Genomic DNA, 21,093 nt, shown 5'->3' on the forward strand with positions numbered 1-21,093 from the left:
GATAGCCTTGTATTTTGCTTCTAAAGTAAATGGAATTTTTTTCTACTAGATTTTTTAAATAATTTTTACTGCAATATAGGAATAGAGTGGTTTTTATATTTTGATTTTGTGTCCAGCAACCTAGTAAAGATCTCTAGGTAAATAATCAGATAATCTTTTAAAAATATAAACCAAAGAGGAAATGATGAAGGCAAAATCCCTAGGCATCCTTTTTTTTTTTATATAATCCTTAGAGAGTAAATTAAAGAATGGATAAATAAAGTTGGGAATATTAAGAGGTATAAAGATGGTAAGAAGGTTTATAAGGCCTAGTTTCAATTTAGCAAGACAGACTCCAAAGATGTTTTCTGAGAGTGACAGATCCTTGGAGAATTGTCTCCCCACCACCATATTCATGGCCATGTTCCTTTATATCTTGTGAGCAGAGGCATTGACTGCCTTTGTGCCTTTCTTTTCAAGGATGTCAGTATAGTGAACAGACTTGGAAGATAGAGATAGTATCTCTGTTTACTGTCCAGTTTAGTAAACATCATGTCTTCCTATGAGACAGAGGTCAGGGAGGCTTACTGTCCTTTAGGAAAGAGTTGGGTCCCATAACATTGGCCCCCTCTTGTAACACAACCCATTGTTTATGCAGCATCTCTTGGCTCTTTGCACATTCTCCTATGGGAATTGTGGTTGGAGTACCAGTACAAATGATTTTAATCTGATGAATGCTATTGTTGTGAGTGATAAACTATGTTTTGTCTCTAGGAGTCTCTTGTCTTTTGCCAGCATCCATAAAATGTCAGGGTAAATGCTGACACCCTTCACAGTTCTTAACAGTTTTGGCAATGAGGAAGGGATGCTGACAGAGACATGGATGTTTGGAGGACGAAGGAGGAGAGCATCAGAGCTGATTCATGGGATGACTAATGGATTGAGAGAAGTCCATTGGGATTGGTAGCAAACTTGCCAATCAAATTGTAAATCAGTGGAGCAATAAATATTCCTTTACTTTATTGACTGTTTAAAGGAGGAATTGGGGCAGTGTGAGAGGATAGTTGTAGGCTGAGAACCAGGGAATAAATTTTAAAACAGCTGCTTAAATGGTTGGTACCAACCCTCCTTTAGGCAAGGGGACTTCCTTGACAATCTTCTAGTCAGTCTCAGGTTTGTCCAATTGTGGCAATTGGCACAACAAATTTGCATTTCCTTTCAGACAATAGTTTCAGAGATATGTACTTACACTGAACATGAGAGGGAAATTCATCAGCCCTATGTACACAAATCAGGCAAATCATGAGAATTTTGGCTGGCTTTCTTGGGAAATGGGTAAAGTGGGTCATGCAACGCTGGTTACAGGAGAATGGCAATAGTTGAGCTGTTGTTTAGCTCAGATTCCTCTTACGGTCTGCCATGCCAACTTCAGATCATTTGGAGATGGAAGTAAGAGTTCTTGGAATTTTCTGCAGTAGATCTTGTCTGCTACAAGACAGCTTTGACCCTGTCATGAAGATTTCCCTAAAAGAGACAAATTCAAGGGGAAACCACAGATTAGGCACCAATTAATATTGGACTCCTACCGTACTGGATTGGGTTTATCATGCTGATATAAATGACCTGCTAAAGAATGAAACACTCACCAAAGAATTTTAGGTAAATTCTTGTAGTCAGCCTGCAGCCCTGGGAAAGTCCTGTAGCCCTTACATGGAAACCGGGCTAGAATTTAGGAGATGTTATCTTGATAAGAGGTCAGCAGATGTCTCTAATCTGAGGTTATTGTGTTGCTCTTCCACTCTGATCAGTTGATTCTAGATATGCCATTGTGGCCCTGGAAACTAAACTGTGTAATGTTTTCAGCTTTTTGAATCATTTGAAGTTAGATAACATGCTTTATTTTATCCCCAAATTCACTCAAAAATCCAGTGGACCTTCCACAGTCCCTATTACCCACCGGCATCTGTTATTGTTAAATGTTGGAAGGACATCTTCAAAAATCAAAATGAAAAGACTTCTGACTCTGCCTTCCTCCTTTCCTCCTAGTTCACGTACTACATATTAGCGAAGGCAGTTTGGTCACTGAATGTGGCTCCCCCCAGAAAGGGATAATTTACTCTCAGCCACTTTATGGATAGTGATCGGGAAGAAAGGGATTAATAACCTTGCTTTGACTATCCAAGATTCCACCAAGACCATTTCTGGATGTGATATATCATCCCTTTTCCCTTATAGCAACCTTAGTCCATCCTGATTGGTACACTCTCTGAGTGGTAGTCCAGCTAACAGGGGGCCTTGGGAATTCAGTACTTAATTCTGGTTTAGGCACTTAGATATTCTTGTCGGTTTGACACGGTCCTAAATAACAAGTATAATCACCACTTGGTTGAGTATACTGCTTGCCAAGTCTCCCTGCAGTGGCCCGAATAAATTCAAGTGGAAGGCATAAATTTTTATAAATTTTATGAAAATTCCCTTTTCATTTTTACTGCTTACCCTTTCCAACAAAAGGTCTGGGTGTGAGTAGGGTGGAAAGAAGGTGAAGGTATAGCTTCTGGAGATGAACACGTTTAATGGTACCACATGGAAGTGAATCTAATGATCTTCCAGAACTTCTCCTGGAGTATTCCTCATAAAGAAAGATACCTTCATGTGTCTCTCCCAATCTGTGACAAGATCCATAAATATAATTGACTGCTGTCCTGCCATTCTCTGCTAGGTGACTCTGCCCATTGTTTGTATTATCATTGCTTTTGAACTTAAGAAGTTTATCAGAAATGCAAGGATGTTCTCAGTGCCTTCATCTCCCACACAAAAACCCTAATAACACCTTTGGATGTCTTCCCTACCCCCTTTTCTGTAGCGGTCGCACAGTGGAATGAGTAAATGCCACTTTGTGGGTAGCGTGGGCAAACAGATCAGATTGGACTAACTGTCCTCATGCAGTGTGTCTAGAAACAGGGTCTAGATCCAGTTATCTTAACCGAACTGGAAACTCTAAGGCCAACTAGCAGGACTGGAAGCCTTGTAGAAAACACCGTCAATCTACGTCTGCCAAGTGATGTAGGTCCCTTCTCCTGAGACCCTCAAATTGTGAACAACATGTTCTTTCCGGGAACACCAAGTACACCTTTGAGACTGTGTGTCTTGTGTCCAAACCACGCATTATTTTACTCCCCTACCAAGAACGTAGTGACTTGCACCGTAGTCATGGTTGAGAGATCTTTGAATGTTTAAGCAAACACCACCAGTAGATGATATCGCACTCAGATGATTTTGGATTTAGTTTCTGTTTAGATAGCATTCTGGAAATGGTAAAACCATAGCAGTGGAGACCAGATTAGTGGTTGTCAGGGTTCGGGAAGGGACAAAGGTGTGACTAAAAAAGAGCCTCACAGAGGAGTTCATGGTAAATTACATTCAGCATAGTTTTAGTATAAGTGAATTTTATCATAGCCTGTTCTAAATATTCCCATAAAGTATAGCATATATGATGAGAGAAAATGCATGTATGTGTGTGTGAGGGAAATATAGAAATAGTTTCTATGATTAATGCTGTAAACAATCCAAAAATAATCATAACATTTAATATTATTTTGAATACATATATATTGAATATATATTGAATATATATTGAATATATATTGAATATATATTGAATATATATTGAAAATATATATATATATATATATAAATATATATATATATAAAATGTATCTACATTTTACATATTTTTGCTCCCAAATTATACTAGACTTCAGGTAATGCTAAATTTAGTTTTAATTTACCAAATCTACCATGGATGAGTGTTGCAGGGGGCGGGCAGGGAGGTGTGTCTGGAGTGGTGTTGGAGTTGGGTGACCAGGAAATTTTAAGCTTGAAGTCATGGTAATGCATACTCACATCTCTGGTTTTCTCTAGACACGCCATCACAACGAGTACAGTTTATTCTTGGAACTGAGGATGATGATGAGGAACACATTCCTCATGACCTTTTCACAGAACTGGATGAGATTTGCTGGCGTGAAGGTGAGGATGCTGAATGGCGAGAAACAGCCAGGTGAGGATTTTTGCTGAGCGGGAAGGTATAGGAAATAATTTTCATGCTATTGGAAAAGAGATTTGTAAAGCCACGGTTTTGCAAACATTCGTGAGTGCTGTCGATTTCTGAAATGGCTCATCTGGCCTGGGCATATCCTATAATGGGATATGGGTCAGAATGAGATCTGAAGACAGCAATTATAGTAAACAGTGATGCAGAGCCAGCAACAGCTGCAGCCTGAAAGATAAACAGCAGCATAATTTGTGTGTCATCAGGAAAACAATAAGAATCTAAAAGTAATTTATTTCTATCTTTTCAACTGCTGGCCTGTGCCCAAACTAGGCATATTATATGATAATTTGAGTGTGGGGCTTTTTTTTTTTTTTTTTTTTTTTAAAGAAAGGGAAAGCATTCTAAGAGGCTGTAGGTATACTGGATTTATGTACTATTTGGTGAGGATAAAAATATTTTGTAATGTGTTTCTAGGATATGTGTACATTTCAACATAGGTGTTTTTTCAAAATAACTTTTTACAATTTTATTTGAAAAGTGTATTTATTTATTTGGAGAGAGAGAGAGAGAGAGAGCACGAGCGCATGAATAGGGGAGGGGCAGAGAGAGAGGAAGGGAAAGAATCCCAAGCAGGCTCCACACTGTCAGTGTAGAGCCTGATGCTGGGCTCCAACTCACCAATCTTGAGATCATGTTCTGAGTGGAAACCAAGTGTTGGACGCTTCACCATCAAAGCCACCCAGGCACCCCTAAGTAAGGTGAATTTCTGGCAATGGAACTTATGTACCAAGAACAGCAGGCTTTTAAATTTTGATAGAGATTGCAAAATTGACTTTATAAAATGTTTTGGTAATTCATACTTTTATGAGCGGTGTATGAGAGTGCTTATTTCCCTCAAACCCTTGCTGGAGTAAATCGTTAAACTTTTAGATTTTTTTTTTTTTTGCTAATTTTATAGATGAAAAATAAATCTTATTTTAATTTACATTTTTAAAATTATTGGTGAAATGGAACATCTTTGCATATGTTTTAATTTTTTTCCTGTGAGCTAACTGTTCATATTTTATGTCAAACCATTGTATTATTTATTTGCCTTTTTTAATGCTTAGTGGTATGTTATTCTGTATGAATTACCTTTTTTAATGAAAAAAATCATGTAATCATTTTCTTTCTGAAGCTTTATTATATATTTTAAATATAGGACTAAATTTGAAGTAGTTTTTATATGACATGGTAAATTTTAAGATTAAAAACCATCCATCTTATTGTTTTCTTCCAACTGCATCAAAAACTAAGTGCTTTGGACTTTTTCAAATATATAATATGAATGCTCATCTTTGTTATTTGATGACAGAAAAACCATATATGATAATCTTATGCACCAATTAGCATTATAAATTTTACTCTCTCATGACTAAAGAGATGTTGAAAAGGAATTTAAAATGCGGAGGTGCCTGGGTGGCTCAGTCATCTGACTGTGGCTCAGGTCATGATCTCACGGTTCGTGTGTTTGAGCCCCACATCGGGCTCTGTGCTGACAGCCCAGAGCCTGGAGCCTGCTTCAGATTCTGTGTCTCCCTCTCTCTCTGTCCCTCCCCTGCTCACTGTCTAGCTCTCTCTCTAAAAAGTAAATAAACGTTAAAATATATAAAATAAAATGCAAACCTCCCTGTTTAAGGCTAGACACATCTGTCTTGACCTGGTTATAAGAAATGCTAGCTATTCCTGGATGGCAGGAAGAAGGGCGATCTATTGGGTATGATGACTAGGAAGCTGTTGTTAGTTTGAGTCTCCTTATTGCTGGGAAGTACTTTTTGGAAGCATTTCTTTTATATTCTTTTCTTTACTCTCATCCTACATGATAGAGCTGAGAAGTAAGATTGGAATGTGTGTTTTGTCAGGAGTAACTCGCTTATTCTTAAAATGATTGGTGATTTTTCACCTTCCAGATAAAATAGTGATCTGTTCCTTTTACTCTCGTGGATTAACCTGAACAACATGTTTATCCTAAACCACCAAAATGTATTGTTGTTCATGGAAAAAGAACAAAAGAGTTGATCCAGTTAATTATTAGTATTCTCTAGTGTTATTCAATAGGACCTGTGTTCTTAGCTATCCTTCTAGAACCTTACGTATGGTGCAGCTATTTGAGGTTCAAGGAGACATCTGATGAGCAATCAAAATAGCAACAGACATTGAAGAGGAGGGTAGATGAATTTTGGCGGAGACACAATACATCAGGGAAGTACAGAGTGTATTTATTGAGGGCTTAGAAATGTAGTGGGTTTTAAAGTAACAGAAGTAATTTTGTTCTGGTTGCCCTAGTTCATCTAAAAGGACTAATTTTAGTTAATTTAGGATTCCATCTAATTTTCAAAATGCAATTTATTTCTAATAAGTCATTAGCATAAATATTTGAAGCCGTTCTTTCTTTTGATTAGTATTCTGGGGGGATTAATAATTTTCTACCCTAATAGTAGAAATAAAAAAGATATTTTATCAGCACATTGCACCTGTCACATATCACATCTTGAATAATTCATGCCCACTGCTGTTGCCAAGTAAAACTTAAGCAAAGTTTTAGATTTTGAAGCTAAATTTTTGAATCATAATTATTTAATAAATGTTTGTGAAAAACAGCTGTTCACTTTTAAAAACCCTAAAAGAAGCCATATGACAAGGGCTAATGAAATCAGCACAATTCCAATGTCCTGCTTATAGATAACATATAATGTTATTAATAGAAAAGCCCGCAAAGATACCACAGATGTGCAATTATGAAGACAACATGCTTGACTCACTGTGGTTGCCCTTTAAAAATGCTTCCCACAAATGTGCTCAGAAGAGGCAAAGCAGGGGGTAGCAGTTGGCCTCTGATACAGACATGGCAGTGTCAAAACGGAATATTTCATCAAAACAATTTTACTGATGCTCTGAAAGCATTTGATATTCAAAATTAGGAAAGGTTTAAGTCATCAAGATTTTTCCATGAGATATGAGATGTGAAGATAATATGGATTAAGAATAGCTAATATTGGGGCGCCTGGGTGGCTCAGTCGGTTAAGCGTCTGACTTCAGCTCAGGTCACAATCTCGCGGTCCCTGAGTTCAAGTCCCGCGTTGGGTTCTGTGCTGACTGCTCAGAGCCTGGAGCCTGTTTCAGATTCTGTGTCTCCCTCTCTCTCTGACCCTCCCCCCTGCTCATGCTCTGTCCCTGTCTCAAAAATAAATAAACGTTAAAAAAAATTAAAAAAAAAAAAGAATAGCTAATATTTCTAGGTTTGGATATCTTTCACTTCCCCTTTCCCCTTAAAATAGGCACTTTATGGTTGTTATGTTAATATCTAGCCTCCACCCTAACCTTGTCCCTCTTCCACCATCTGTAGCCTTAGCCCTACCCAAAAGAGGATGTTTTCTCTTAAGAGTTCGTAACTTCTCCCCAGGCTACAATTTTGGTTGGTATTTTATTTTCTATTTGCATAGAATCAGAGAATAAAAATTTTTAGGAAAGTTAAAAGGAATTAGTGGGAATAGAATAAATGGGAGTTAATTTCTAAGGAGAACATCTATTTCTAATTTGCAGAAGAATTTTGTTTTGTAGATTTTTAATATGAGTGTTACAGAAGAGATTATCATCAACTTAATCTTCAAAGAATTCATGAAACACCTATTTTATATTGTTGTTTAGTAGAAAGAGACTCCAATGTGTTAATCATGGATGAGAACAGATCCAGACACACCGTAGGAAAATCACATAATCTCAAAGGGTTTAAGTCCACCCCCTCCACAGAAAATGTCATGCAATTGGCCTACAATTTTGATTTTTTTTCATTGTTCATTACGTCTCATTCATGCCTGTGAGACTCTTGTTTGCTGTAGTTTGCTATTCAAACAAATGTCAGCTGAGTTTATTTGAAAACTGGAATAAATTGCAGCACTTTAGGTCATTAACTGCAATCAGGCATTTTGCAACTGACTGCAAATCTACAAATCTTTAAACAGGATTTGGTGTGTTCCCAGACCTCTTAATTCCTATCTTTGAAATATGAAATGGAATAAAGAAACAGAAAAGAAAAATACACTTAGGGGTGTGTGTGTGTGTATGTGTGTGTGTGTATAGAGAATATATGTATGTAATATAAAATATAATTTTTAACATAGTCTTTTAAAAAACATTATTTAAATAGTTCTTAAAGCTTTTGACATCATTCTGGAGTTGGCCTAAAACACTGAATCTTGAAATGTTTAGAAACTCGACACTTGTCACTTGTGAGTTTCTTTTATGGGAAGTATCTTATGCTTCTTCCTATTTTATATTCATAAAATCTATGGCCATATCAAATTGTCCATCCATTTGTTTTTTTTTTCTTAACTACCAAACTGGAATTCCCAGAGACTCCATTCTTCTTTTCTAAAAGACCAAGCCTCCAGTTTGAAGGAAATTATCCTAAAAGAAGGAATATACCTTTTAGATAGATTTGTTTTTAAAATTTCTTTTCAGATAGACACACAGATCAATGGAACACATAAATCTAAATGTAAAACATAAAGCTATACAAATTTGAGAGAAAAAATATGGGAGAATAGAGAACTGAGAAAGACCAAACCATGTATAGCTACCTGGATTCTGACAAAGGGCAAAAGCTATTAAATGGAAAAAGGATGGTCTTTTCAACAGCGTACTTGAATAATTAGACAGCTATAGGTTAAAAATTAATATTTCAATCTAAACCTCAGAGTGTATACACACTTAATTCAAAATAAATCATAAATCTAAATGTAAAACATAAAGCTATACAAATTTGAGAAAAAAACAGGAAAACCTGAGGACTTAGGGCGTCTATGATGAATTTCTAGACATGATATTGAAAGCACAATCTATAAAAGAAAATATTCATAAATTGGACTTCACCCAAATTAATACATTTTGTCCTATGAAAGATCCTGTTAAGGGGATGAAGACAAGCTGCACATAAGGAGAAAATATTTGCAAACCATATATTTGACAAAAATATTATATGTAGAATATGTAAAGAACTCCCAAATTTCAATAGTATGAACACAAATCAATTAGAAAAATGGGTAAAAAATAGAGTCTGGAAGTGATGCACATAATTTCTGCTTACAATTCATTATCCAGAGGTAGTCAGTAGTCATATCATCTCACCCAGTAAAAGGGGAGCCAGGTGGTGATATCCTATTCTTTACTAGGTAGAGAGGGAGAATTAGTTGATGAAGAGTACTAATAACTATCAAATGATTTATGAAATATTATGTCCCTATCAAGGCCTGAAAATCATTAAGAACCAATAATATGAAAAATTCCCAGCGGTGTAGACAAAAAAATTCTATAAAATTCCAGCATTGAAGAAATACAGTCAGTGACTTGTGGCTTAAATGTAAATTTTTGCAACCTTCAAATATCTTATAAACTTATGGTAGGTATTAGGTATTCCCTGTCTATAAACTTTTGGTAGGCACAACTATTCTTCCCTATTGGTTTCATTTTCATTTCCTGACAATGTTTTACTCCCTGAACAGTGAGGACAGATCAATAGCTTTCTTTATCTTTCTTAGAACTCTGCACATTAATCATTCTGACTAGCCCTTGTGGTTGGTTATTTTCTGGCTGATCCACTGATTCCCTAACCAGTTACTGCAACATATTTCTCCTCCCCTGGAACTGGATCATTTGACTACATAAAACAATAATACAATATTTTATAGAGAATTTGAGTGATATTGCACAGAAAGAGGAAGTTAGGGCAAAAATCACTAAGGAGAGAAGAAATAAGGAAAATGGTGAAGAGAAGGGGAGGAAAGGCAATTTAGGCTTTATTTACGATGTATTACAAATGGTGGAATTTAGTTGGTCATCTATTAGGATTAGACAACAAGTCCCTAAAAGAATGAGAGAAATTTAGTGCTTGTGCCATAGCAGTAGAATCTCTGGTTTCTCTTTATTTCTTCCATTTTTTTCTTTATTCCTTCCACTTATCTTACTTGAAGAAACTTAAATATTACAATTCATTTCACTCCAAAAAGGCAGTGGTCTCCCATTTGTCGCCTTGATATCCAGATTCCTCTGTTCTCCATCCCTGGAAGGAAGGCCCAGGGATTAGAGACTGAGCTCAGTGCTTATAGGTTCCTGTAGTCCCCAGGAAATGACTGTACTACATTTCATCCAAGCATGCCTAATATTTATTTTTCTTACAGAAGAGGGCCCAAGTTATACTAGTTTCCCTAAAAATTGAATGGAAAAATTATCAGGAGATCAAATATTCTATTTTAAGACCTCCTACTACAGAAAAATGAGTATTCTTTCATTTTCTTTTGCATCTTTTTCAATTGCCGTTATCCTTCTATGAAGTATACTCTATTAATTTTACAGCAGATTCACAGTGACCACTGAATAAACACAGTAAATATTTTTTCAGAGCTTGACAAACTCACAAAAATAACATTTGAGTTTTCCTTGGCTTTCTATACATCTTTCAGTGACAAAAAGAATGCTTGTTAAGTGGAATTAAAATGAAATAAACCAAGTAACTTGGGCTGGGTTTTACTTCCCAAGCCCACAAAATCTAGAAACAATGTGACTGTTTTTCTGTTTCTGCTTTTTATTCTTGGGATAAAGGATCATGCATCTACAATATGATATTCAATGTGCTGATAATATTTATTTGTGTAGGTGGCTGAAGTTTGAAGAAGATGTGGAAGACGGAGGAGAAAGATGGAGCAAGCCTTATGTGGCCACTCTGTCGTTGCACAGCTTGTTTGAGCTGAGAAGTTGTATTCTGAATGGAACTGTGTTACTGGACATGCATGCCAACACTTTAGAAGAAATTGCAGGTATATCTTTTTTTTCCCTTAGTTTGTTTCACTCTTATGGGTATAGCTGAGGTTTGTTATTTTCTTTTCCTCTTAACTCTGTGACTCTTGGAAAATCAGTTCTTATGGTCAGCAGAAGATACCTTAAAAATGACTTTCTCCTACCCCCTTATTTTAGATAAAAGAAGTTGAAATTTGGAGAAATAGGGTCTAATTTGTTAATGGCAAGTCTAGAACAAAGAACTAATCCTGACTCCCATTTAGGATATACTGTTTCCACTATCATGCTTAATTAAGCTGTCACCATTAGAAATTTGAAGGAAAAAAACCCCATAAAACTAGAAAATGATTTTTTCAATATTCAAATACCTGAAATAATCATATTAAAAATTCAGTAGATACAAAAATTGTTAATTTAGAATAGGACAGAAAGGTATGACCATTTATTTTAAACTTAAAATAAAACTCATTAATTCCAGAGGATGGCAAGCAATGCATTTGAAATTAGTTTGTAATTTAATACTATGACTAGCCCCTGGGATGAGAGATTTGTATTAGAAGCCTATTATGGCTATAGAACACAGGCAGTTATATGTAGGAAACATCTTACTGTTACTCTAGAAATAGGGACAAAGAACTCCTGTATCTTTTGATAAAAGATATTAAACATGACAACCATGATAAATGTGTTTTCATAAAAGCAAAATAATACAAAAAGTTTTGAAAGAGTATAAATAAAATAGTTAATGGAGATTTTAAAAATAAAAACAAAGCAAGGACTTGGGCAGTTTTAAAAAATTTCTAGTTTGGAAAAAATAAATAAAAGCAGTTCCATGTAGAATTTTTTTGCAAAGTAGAAAGACTTAAGGGAAACTTTAATGTCTGCATTATATTACAGAGGAGGAAAAAACACCCCAAAACTCTGTAAATGTTTTTTGATTCCATAAGTGAGAGAATATTATATTAAAAAATAATGTACATAATTTAATCTTCAGAATAGCCTAATGAAGTGTCATTCCCAATTTTCAGTAAGAAAATAGAAATTCTGAGATTTTCATGGCTCTTGTTCCATCTAAGGGCCCCTGTAAGTTGTGTGTTCCTTATGTTATACTACAACCACTGGCTGAAGAAAGAGAATGACTTGAAGTAGATGTTGCCCAGATTTTAATGATTGTTTAATTACTTTAAAAATTATTTATTTGGACATTGATGCAGATAGGCATGCATACATTGTGATATGTGTGAAAAGAAGGATATCCTGGCTTAGGATAAAAAGGTTAGAGAGGGAGGGAGCCAAAACATAAGAGACTCTTAAAAACTGAGAACAAACTGAGGGTTGATGGGAGGGTTGGGGGTGGGGGTGGGTGATGGGTATTGAGAAGGGCACCTGTTGGAATGAGCACTGGGTGTTGTGTGGAAACCAATTTGACAATAAATTTCACATTAAAAAAAAAAGCAAACAGGAAAGAGAAGCCTTCCTTCTGAGTTTCATACTACACCTATGAAGAGCTTTCCCTTTATTTTTAAAAACTTTTTTTAATGTTCATTTACTTTTGAGAAAGAGAATGGGGGAGGGGCAGAGAGAGAGAAGGAGATGCAGAATTTGAAGGAGGCTCCAGGCTCTGAGCTATCAGCACAGAGCCCTGCTCGGCTCAAACTCACAACCGTGAGATCATGACCTGAGCTGAAGTCAGATGCTTAACCGACGGAGCCACTCAGGCGCCCCAAAGAGCTTTTCCTTTAAATGAATGAACCAAAGAGGCTCCTGGGTGGCTCCGTCGGTTAAGCATCAGACTTCAGCTCAGGTCATGATCTCACAGTTTATGAGTTTAAACCCCGAGTCAGGTTCTGAGCTGTCAACACTGCTGGAGCCTGCTTCAGATTTTGTGTCTCTATATCTGCCCCTCCTCCACTCATGCCTGCTCTCTCTCAAAAATAAACAAACATTAAAAAATAAATAAAATACCTAACTAGAAAAAATAAAAATAAAATAAGATAAAATAAAATAAAATAAAAAACTAGAGCCAAATAGGCTATATGAAGTTAAATACAGTATACTTTTCAGAGGAACACAGGATGCAGTAATGGATCACTCTAAATCAAGACTTAAAGAAAAGGGTTAACTTAGGAATTAGCAAACTTCTTGTGAATGCTGAAACAGTAGTTATGCAACTTAATTTCTTAGCTTTACATTATGGGGTCCTGCCGATAGCCCCTAAACATTTTTATGTTTTAATTAGGAACCAAATGGCTGGGTTCTTCATGGTACTTTGCAATTTAGGAAGCTCTTTTAAGTAATTCTATACTATCTTTTTGATACTCAAAACAAAATTGGGCCTCAGTAGTATTATTGTTATCCTTTATAAATAAACTGAGATTCTGAAAGTTAAAGATCTTGCCCCAAATAAGGAGTTTGTTTCTGCTTTTTATGTCAGTGATGACATTACCTTTGAAAAATGGAGTAATCCAAAATACTTTTGGATTGGCTATATCTAATGAGGCTGTCAAATTCCTCAACCTGGCAAAATTAGCCTCAGAAAATACCCTTCATAGTTTTACCAGGTTTTAAATTTCTTAAAGCATATAATTTCTAATGCTTTCTTTAGAAATTTATTTCTACCAGGAAATCTTCTCCCATGAATTTGACTAAACCTCTGTTCATTTCATCACCTTAGTTCCGTTTTATTGTCTAAATTTATGCTTCCTTTCCCTACCACTGCTCCTTTCCCCAAGCTGTGGGAAGGTTGTTAGCTGTGTTAATTCTCGCTCTTGAAAGCAAATTACATTTTCTAAGTCTATCCTTACAAAGGAAAGTAGTTCAATGGAAGACTTGATACCCCAAATAGCTTTTATTCTTCTTGTTTAATTAGTCTGTATCTTTCTGTCTCTAAAGTAGCTCATCTTGAATGTCCCATTTACAGTGTAGAGCACTCTGTAAAATACCATCCAGAAGATGTCATTAGTTTAGAGCTAATACCACATTACAAACATATAATTAAAAATACTTGTTGATCACTATTACCTTAGATTCCTTTTCACTCATTAATGAGAGGAGATTCCCTCTTTTTGAGTAACTGTAATTTGACTTCTTTAATCCAAAGGTATTTGTTTCTGCCTTCAATAAAATCTTATTAGAACATTTTCTCCCTTTAGCTTATAATGATTTTCTTACTGTTTACTTATTGCTATTTTTACTTTGTGGCAATTGAGCCCTATTGCTAAGCGTAATAAGTATGCTTCATATTTTTAAGACTTCTAACTTTATATTTTCACATTATATTTTATTATCATGGTAACCTTTATGAGATAGGGAGGAGGATATATGCCCTATTTTATAAACAGATAAACAGAAAATGATGTATCATAGGTAATACTTGCAGACATGGGAATAATTTCTTTTATTAACCTATAATCATAAGTTTGGCTTTATTCTATTTCATGATAGTTTGTGACCTTAGTGGTTAATAATAAGACTGGAACTTATCTTCACCTCTTATTTGTCATGTTTTCCTGTATGTTAGGCACTTACTAACATATGAATCACTAGTTTCAATTTTCCAAAAGCTGGATATAATATGTATCTTTAAGGGCTCTAAACTCTTACATTTGGTGAATGTGCAGGCTTTGCAGCATTAATATTTTCTAGACATTTTCTAATAGAGAAATATGACCCAGATATTGTTTTAGAATAATCAAGGATTTTTATATCAATGTTCTGATTTAATAGAGTCTTAGATAATTCTTTAAAGAGATTTTTGTAGACTTAACAGGAGGAAATCCCATTTGTATCTGGCAGGTCTGTCAAGAATGTCTAGTATAATTAAAGTAGGATTTTCTTTTGGACAAAGTTAATTTAAAAATGTCTATTTCCCAATGTTTCAGGAAACTCAGAATAAACTTAAATGTCTTCCTTCAAAATATTATTTAACCTTTTCAAATCCTAAATTCTCCATATGTAATTTCTTACCATGATTTATTCTGATATGGAGATTAATTGTATTTAAAATGCTTCTTAGTTATATTCATATAAATTACACGTGATTTTATGGTCTGTGTTAATCTCTTTGAAATTCAGCACCGTAAAGATGAATAATGGAAGTATTCTGTCTGCGTGTGTATGCTTTAACCTAATTCTGTCAATGGGAGTAAGAAATGAAAACCAAATTAAAGTTAGTACCATGATCAGATTATCAGTCATAGCTCTCAACTCATTAAAAAACTTTTGTTGTTAAAAATAGACTATTGGAGGAAAAATCAATATTTTGCTCCACTGAATGTAATCTGCAGATTTGGGAGTATGGAAATAGCCACATTTTAAAATATGTCTATACTATTACCATCCTTGGTCTGGAAAGTAAGTGTTCTTAGGGTAGTTTACATTTTTAGTGTACACACTCCTGTGAATGGGGTCAAGCAAACTGTTGAATTTAGATTCTTTCTATTTCTCACTCCTACCCCTCACATCTTTTGAAGTTGTAAAACAATGGGCTTTTAATGTATATGACTATCTTTTAAGAGGCAGAGATTTATATAGAATTGGTAACATCTCATGATCTCTGGAGGTTTTCATTCACTGGTCAAGATGGATTGATCACAATAAAATAATTACCCAGTTAAAATGAAACTTAATTTTCATTTTCTGAGGCTTTTTCCACAAAGGGTACTAGCGTTCCTAGAGCCTGCTTGGTGCTAGAAGCATGTGACTTATTTATCCTTTTCGTTCTTGCTTCTTCCGATATCACCCAGATCTTGGCATTGTGCTTTGGCAGGCTAGACTGTATTATTTAGACATCATAGCCTGCTGAGATTGTAGGACTTGATGCTGGGCCCAAAGCCATTATGGCTCATTATCCTTTCCTACTTTTCAAGGTTAACACTAATGTATGTTATAGTGGTGAAGAGAACAATGAAAGTGATTAGTGAATCAGATTCCCATTGGTACTTAAATCTCACCTCAGTATAAGTTATGTTCTTAAGCAAGATGATTAACTTTTCTAGTTCATTAGGATCTATTTGATGCAGTTATACCTCAGAGGAGTTTACTGTGTATTTCTGTGTGGCTAATGAGCAGATGAGCATTTTTTTCTATTTACTTTCTCTTATGTAACTGTTGCAAATAAGCCCTTATTTCTGAAAAACTGTGAAGCTAGTGACTTAAAGGTTTTTGAAGTGCTCAAGCCTGGAAAGACTGTACTTTGGTAAGAACTAAAAATTGTAATTATGTACATGGGGTTTTATATGATTCATTTGATTTTGATTAGAATATTGAACTGAGGATACACATCACAGCTTACAGATGAAGCTGTGATACAATGGTATCCTTTTGGTGTTTTAATAACCTACTTTACAACTATCATTATGAAGTTTATGCTACATATTTTATGTTTATATACATTTTTCCATCTTAGCAAGATTTCAGTGTAAAGTCACATATGTTGGCAATTTATCATTTGCTTTATTTCAAATTAATTATAACTACTTATCTCCAAAGAAGTGAGATATAGATTTAAATATTCTACACTATCATACATTTTCAGAATTGAAAGGGACTTCAGAGGTAACTATAGTGAATATTATGGCCGATTCCTGCACATACATTCTACCTCTTTACATTGTAAACAGAAAAGTAATAGAGCAAAGTTTGGCAAATTACACTCTATGTGCAAATATGCACCGCTGCCTTATTTTGTTAGTCCTGTGGGCTAAGAATGGTATTATATTTCACATGATTGAAAAATAGTGAAAAGAAGATTAATATTTTACAACATGAAAATCATATGAGATTTAAATTTCAGTGTCCATAAAAAGGTTTTATTGACACACAACTATGCTCATTTGTGTCTATGTTCTTTATGGCTACTTTCATGCTCTAAAGGCAGGCAGCGTTGAACAGTGGTTACAGAGATTGCATGGTTTACAGAGCCTAAAATTTTTTATCTGGCCCATTACAGAAAAAGTTTGTCTACCTATAGTTTAGAAAACTGACTCCAGAGTGAAGGTTAGTTCTTAATCAGCCTAAGCCAGTCATGGGGACAATATTTCCTTAGCCAGGGATTGTCTCAGCATGGACAGGGCTATGTCAGTAGGACTTAAGAGAATTTGTCTTTTAAGAGAAAGTCACAAAAGTCAAAGAATATGTGGATATCAACAAAGATATATATTTCTTTTTTGCTGTTGGCAGCTACCTTATGACCATAAAGAAAATCAGCCTTAAGGTTAAACTCACACCTAGAGGAGGGAGAAACGGACAGAGTCAGAAAAACAGAATTAAATCCAGCCTAACATTGATTTTCCATTATGTGAGCCAATGAAATTCATTGTTTTATAGTTTGATTGGAATTTTTGGTTTTTTAAATTGAAGTATAATTGGCACACATATTATACTATTTTCAGGTGTACAGCATAGTAATTTGACATTTATGTGCATTTTCAAATGCTCACCATATGACTCTGGTTACCATCTGTGTCTCTCTGTATTATCTATGTTCCCTGTCCTGTATATTACATCTCCATGACTTATTTTATAACTGGAAGTTTATATCTCTTGATCCCCTTCACCATTTTTGCTCTCCCTCAACCTGCCTTTCCTAGGGAACCATAAGTCTGTTCTCTGTATCTGTGAGTCTGGTTTTGTTTTGTTTGTTCACTTATTTTATCTTTTACATTATACACATAAGTGAAAACTTACAGTATTTGTCTTTCTCTGACTTATTTCACTTAACATAATACCCTCCAGGTCCATCTGTATTGTCACAAATGGCAAGAGTTTATTCGTGTGTGTGTGTGTGTGTGTGTGTGTAAATACAATATCTTCTTTATTCATTCATCTGTCAATGAATACTTAGGTTGCTTCTATATCTTGGCTATTGTAAATTATGCTGCAATAAACATAAGGCTGCATATATATTTTTGAGTCAGTATTTTCATTTTCTTTAGATAAATACCCAGAAGAGGAATTGCTGGATCAAATGGTAGTTGTATTTTTTTTTTAATGTTTATTTATTTTGAGAGAGAGAGAGAGAGAGAGCATACAGAAGCAAGGGAAGGGCAGAGAGAGAGGGAGACAGAGAATCCCTCTGCCAGTGCAGAGCCTGACATGGGGCTCCAACTCCCAACTGTGAGATCATGACCTGAGCCAAAATCAGGAGTTGGACACTAACCGAATGAGCCACCCAGGTACCCCAATAGTTCTATTTTTAAATTTTTGAGGAGCATCCATACTGTTTTCCTAGTGGCTGCACCAATTTGCATTTCTACCAACAGTGCATGAGGGTTCCCTTTTCTCCACATCCTCACCAACACTTGTTATTACTTGTCTTTTTGATACTAGTCATTCTGACAGATGTGAGGTCAGTGTGGTTCTGTTTTGCATTTCCTGATGATTGGTGATGAGCATCTTTTCATGTGCCTGTTGGCCATTTGTGTGTCTTTAGATGTAAATTCTTTTTTTTTTTTTTTCAACGTTTATTTATTTTTGGGGGGGGGACAGAGAGAGAGAGAGCATGAACGGGGCAGGGGCAGAGAGAGAGGGAGACACAGAATCGGAAACAGGCTCCAGGCTCTGAGCCATCAGCCCAGAGCCTGACGCGGGGCTCGAACTCACGGAGCGCGAGATCGTGACCTGGCTGAAGTTGGACGCTTAACCGACTGCGCCACCCAGGCGCCCCATTTGTGTGTCTTTAGATTCAGATCTTTTGTCTAGTTTTTGCTTTTGGCTATTCAGTTGTAGGAGTTCTTTATATATTTTGGATATTAGCCCTTTGTCAGATATTTGGTTTGCAAATATTTTCTGTCACTCAGTAGATTGCCTTTTTGTTTTGTTGAGTTTCCTTTGCTGTGCAAAACTTTTTAGTTTGATGTGGTCCCATTTGTTAATTTTTGCTTTTGTTGCCCTTATCCGAGGAGACATATCAGGAAAATGCTACTATGTATGATGTCAAAGAAATTACTGTCTAAGTTTTCTTCTAGAAGTTTTAAGGTTTCTGATCTTGCCATCAGTCTTTATTATAAGTTAATTTTTGTGTATGCTGTAAGATAGTCTAGTTTCATTCTGTATGTAGTTTTCCCAACACCATTTATTTGAGGAGATTGTTTTTCCCCATCGTATGTTCTTGCCTCATTTGTTGTAGATTAATTGACCATATATGCATGGGTTTATTTCCGGGCTCTATTTGGTTTCATTTATCTATGTGTCTGTTTTGTGCCAGTACCATACTGTTTTGACTACTATAGCTTTGAAGTGCTGTTTGAAGTCAGGGATGATGATACCTTCAGCTTTATTCTTCATTCTCAAGATTGTGTTGGCTATTTGGGGTCTTTTGTGAGTCCGTACAAATTTTAAGCTACTTGTCTGTGAAAAATGCCATTTTATTTTGATAGGGATTATTACATTGAATGTATAGATTGTTTTGGATAGAATAGACATTTTAACAATATTAATTCCTTCAATCCATGAGTGCGGTATATCCTCCCATTTATCTGTGTCTTCTTCAATTTTTTTCATCAATGTTGTATAGTTTTAAGAGTATAGGTCTTTTACTTTCTTGGTTAAATTTATTCCTAGGTATTTTATTCTTTTGGATGCAATTGTGAATGGGATTTTTTCACTTAATTTCTCTTTCTGATAGTACATTATTAATTTATAGAAATGCAACAGATTTCTATATATTAATTTTGTATGCTAGAACATTATTGAATTCATTTGTTATAATAGTGTTTTGGTGGCATCTTCAGGGTTTTCAGCAAGTAGTGACAGTTTTACTTTTTCCTTACTAATTGGAAAATGTCTTTTATTTCATTTTATTGCCTAATTGCTATGGCTGGAACTTCCAATACTATGTTGACAAAGAGTGGTGAGAATGAGCCTCCTTGTCCTGTTCCTGATCTTTGAGGAAAAGCTTTCAGCTTTTCGCCATTGAGTATGATGTTCGCTGAGTTTGTCATATATGGTCTCTATTATGTTGAGATACATTTCCTTTACACCTACGTTTTTATCACAAATGGGTGTTGTATTTTGTCAAATACTTTTTCTGCATCTATTGAGATGATCATATGATTTTTATCTTTCATTTTGTTAATGTATATCACATTGATTGATTTCAACAATTCTTGCATTCCTGGAATAAATTCCAGTTGATCTTGGTGTATGATTCTTTTAACATATTGTTGAAATTGGTTTGCTAATATCTTGTGGAGGATTTTTGCATCTGTGTTCATCAGGGATACCAGCTTGTAATTTTCTTTTTCTTTCTTTCTTTCTCTTTTTTTTGGTGGTGTTTTTGTCTGGTTGGTATAAGCATAATGATGGCATCATAAAATGAGTTTGGAAGTGTTCCCTTCTTTCAATTTTTTGGAATAGTTTGAGAAGTATAGGTATTAAATCTTCTTTGAGTGTTTAGTAGGATTCATCAGTGAAGTCATTTGATCCTGAACTTTTGTTCACTAGAAGTTTTCTTTTTAATACTGATTCACTGTCCTTACTAGTAATCAGTATATTTAGATTATCTATTTCCTCATGATTCAGTCTTGAAAGGTTGTGGGTTTCTAGGAATTTATCCAATTCTTCTAGATTGTTGAATTTGTTGGTGTAGATTCATAGTAGTTGCTTATGATCTTTTGTATTTCTGTGGGATCAGTTGTAACTTCTCTTTTATTTCTGATTTTATTTGCATTTTCCTTTTTTTTTTTTTTAAATTTTGATGTGTTTGGTTAAGGATTTGTGATTTTTGTTTATCTTTTCAAAGAACCAGCTTTTAATTTCATTTATCTTTTCTATTGTCTTTTTAGTCTCTATTTCATTTATCTTTGCTCTGATTTTTATTATTTCCTTCCTTCTACTAACTTGGGCTTCATTTGATCTTCTTTTCTAGTGCCTTTAGATGTAAAGTTACTTATTCGAGATTTTTCTTGTGTCTTGAAGTAGACTTGTATCCCTGTGAACTTGTCTCATAACTGCCTTTGTTGCATTCCATAGATCTTTTAGATGTTTTCTTTTATTTCAAGTTTTTATTTAAATTCTAGTTAGTTAACATATATGGTAACATTAGCTTATTTGGTGTGTGTGCGTGTGCGCGCGTGTGTGTGTGTGTGCGTGTGTGTGTGTGTGTGTGTGTGTGTATTTAGATCATTCCTGATTGTGGGTTGCCCCTCTGGGGGTGGGGTGTTTGGTGAGAGCATGTCTCTGCATCTCCTACCAGTCTTGATGTGGTGCTTTTATCCTTTGTTGTGGAA

The 21,093-nt window shown here is 35.2% G+C and overlaps 1 protein-coding gene across 7 annotated transcripts in view; it reads left to right on the forward strand.

The window, feature by feature from the left end:
* SLC4A10 (solute carrier family 4 member 10) overlaps nucleotides 1–21,093 on the forward strand; it is a 299,064-nt gene that overhangs the window by 155,684 nt on the left and 122,287 nt on the right. For all 7 annotated transcript variants that reach the window (XM_045480001.1, XM_045480002.1, XM_045480003.1 and 4 more), the window contains exons 4-5: nucleotides 3,901–4,039; nucleotides 10,724–10,884. In XM_045480001.1, coding sequence (XP_045335957.1) covers nucleotides 3,901–4,039; nucleotides 10,724–10,884 — 300 coding nt within the window. The remainder of the gene's footprint in view (nucleotides 1–3,900; nucleotides 4,040–10,723; nucleotides 10,885–21,093) is intronic.

This window comes from Leopardus geoffroyi, chromosome C1 (assembly GCF_018350155.1).
Source record: "Leopardus geoffroyi isolate Oge1 chromosome C1, O.geoffroyi_Oge1_pat1.0, whole genome shotgun sequence".
In the NCBI taxonomy this organism is placed as follows: domain Eukaryota; kingdom Metazoa; phylum Chordata; class Mammalia; order Carnivora; family Felidae; genus Leopardus; species Leopardus geoffroyi.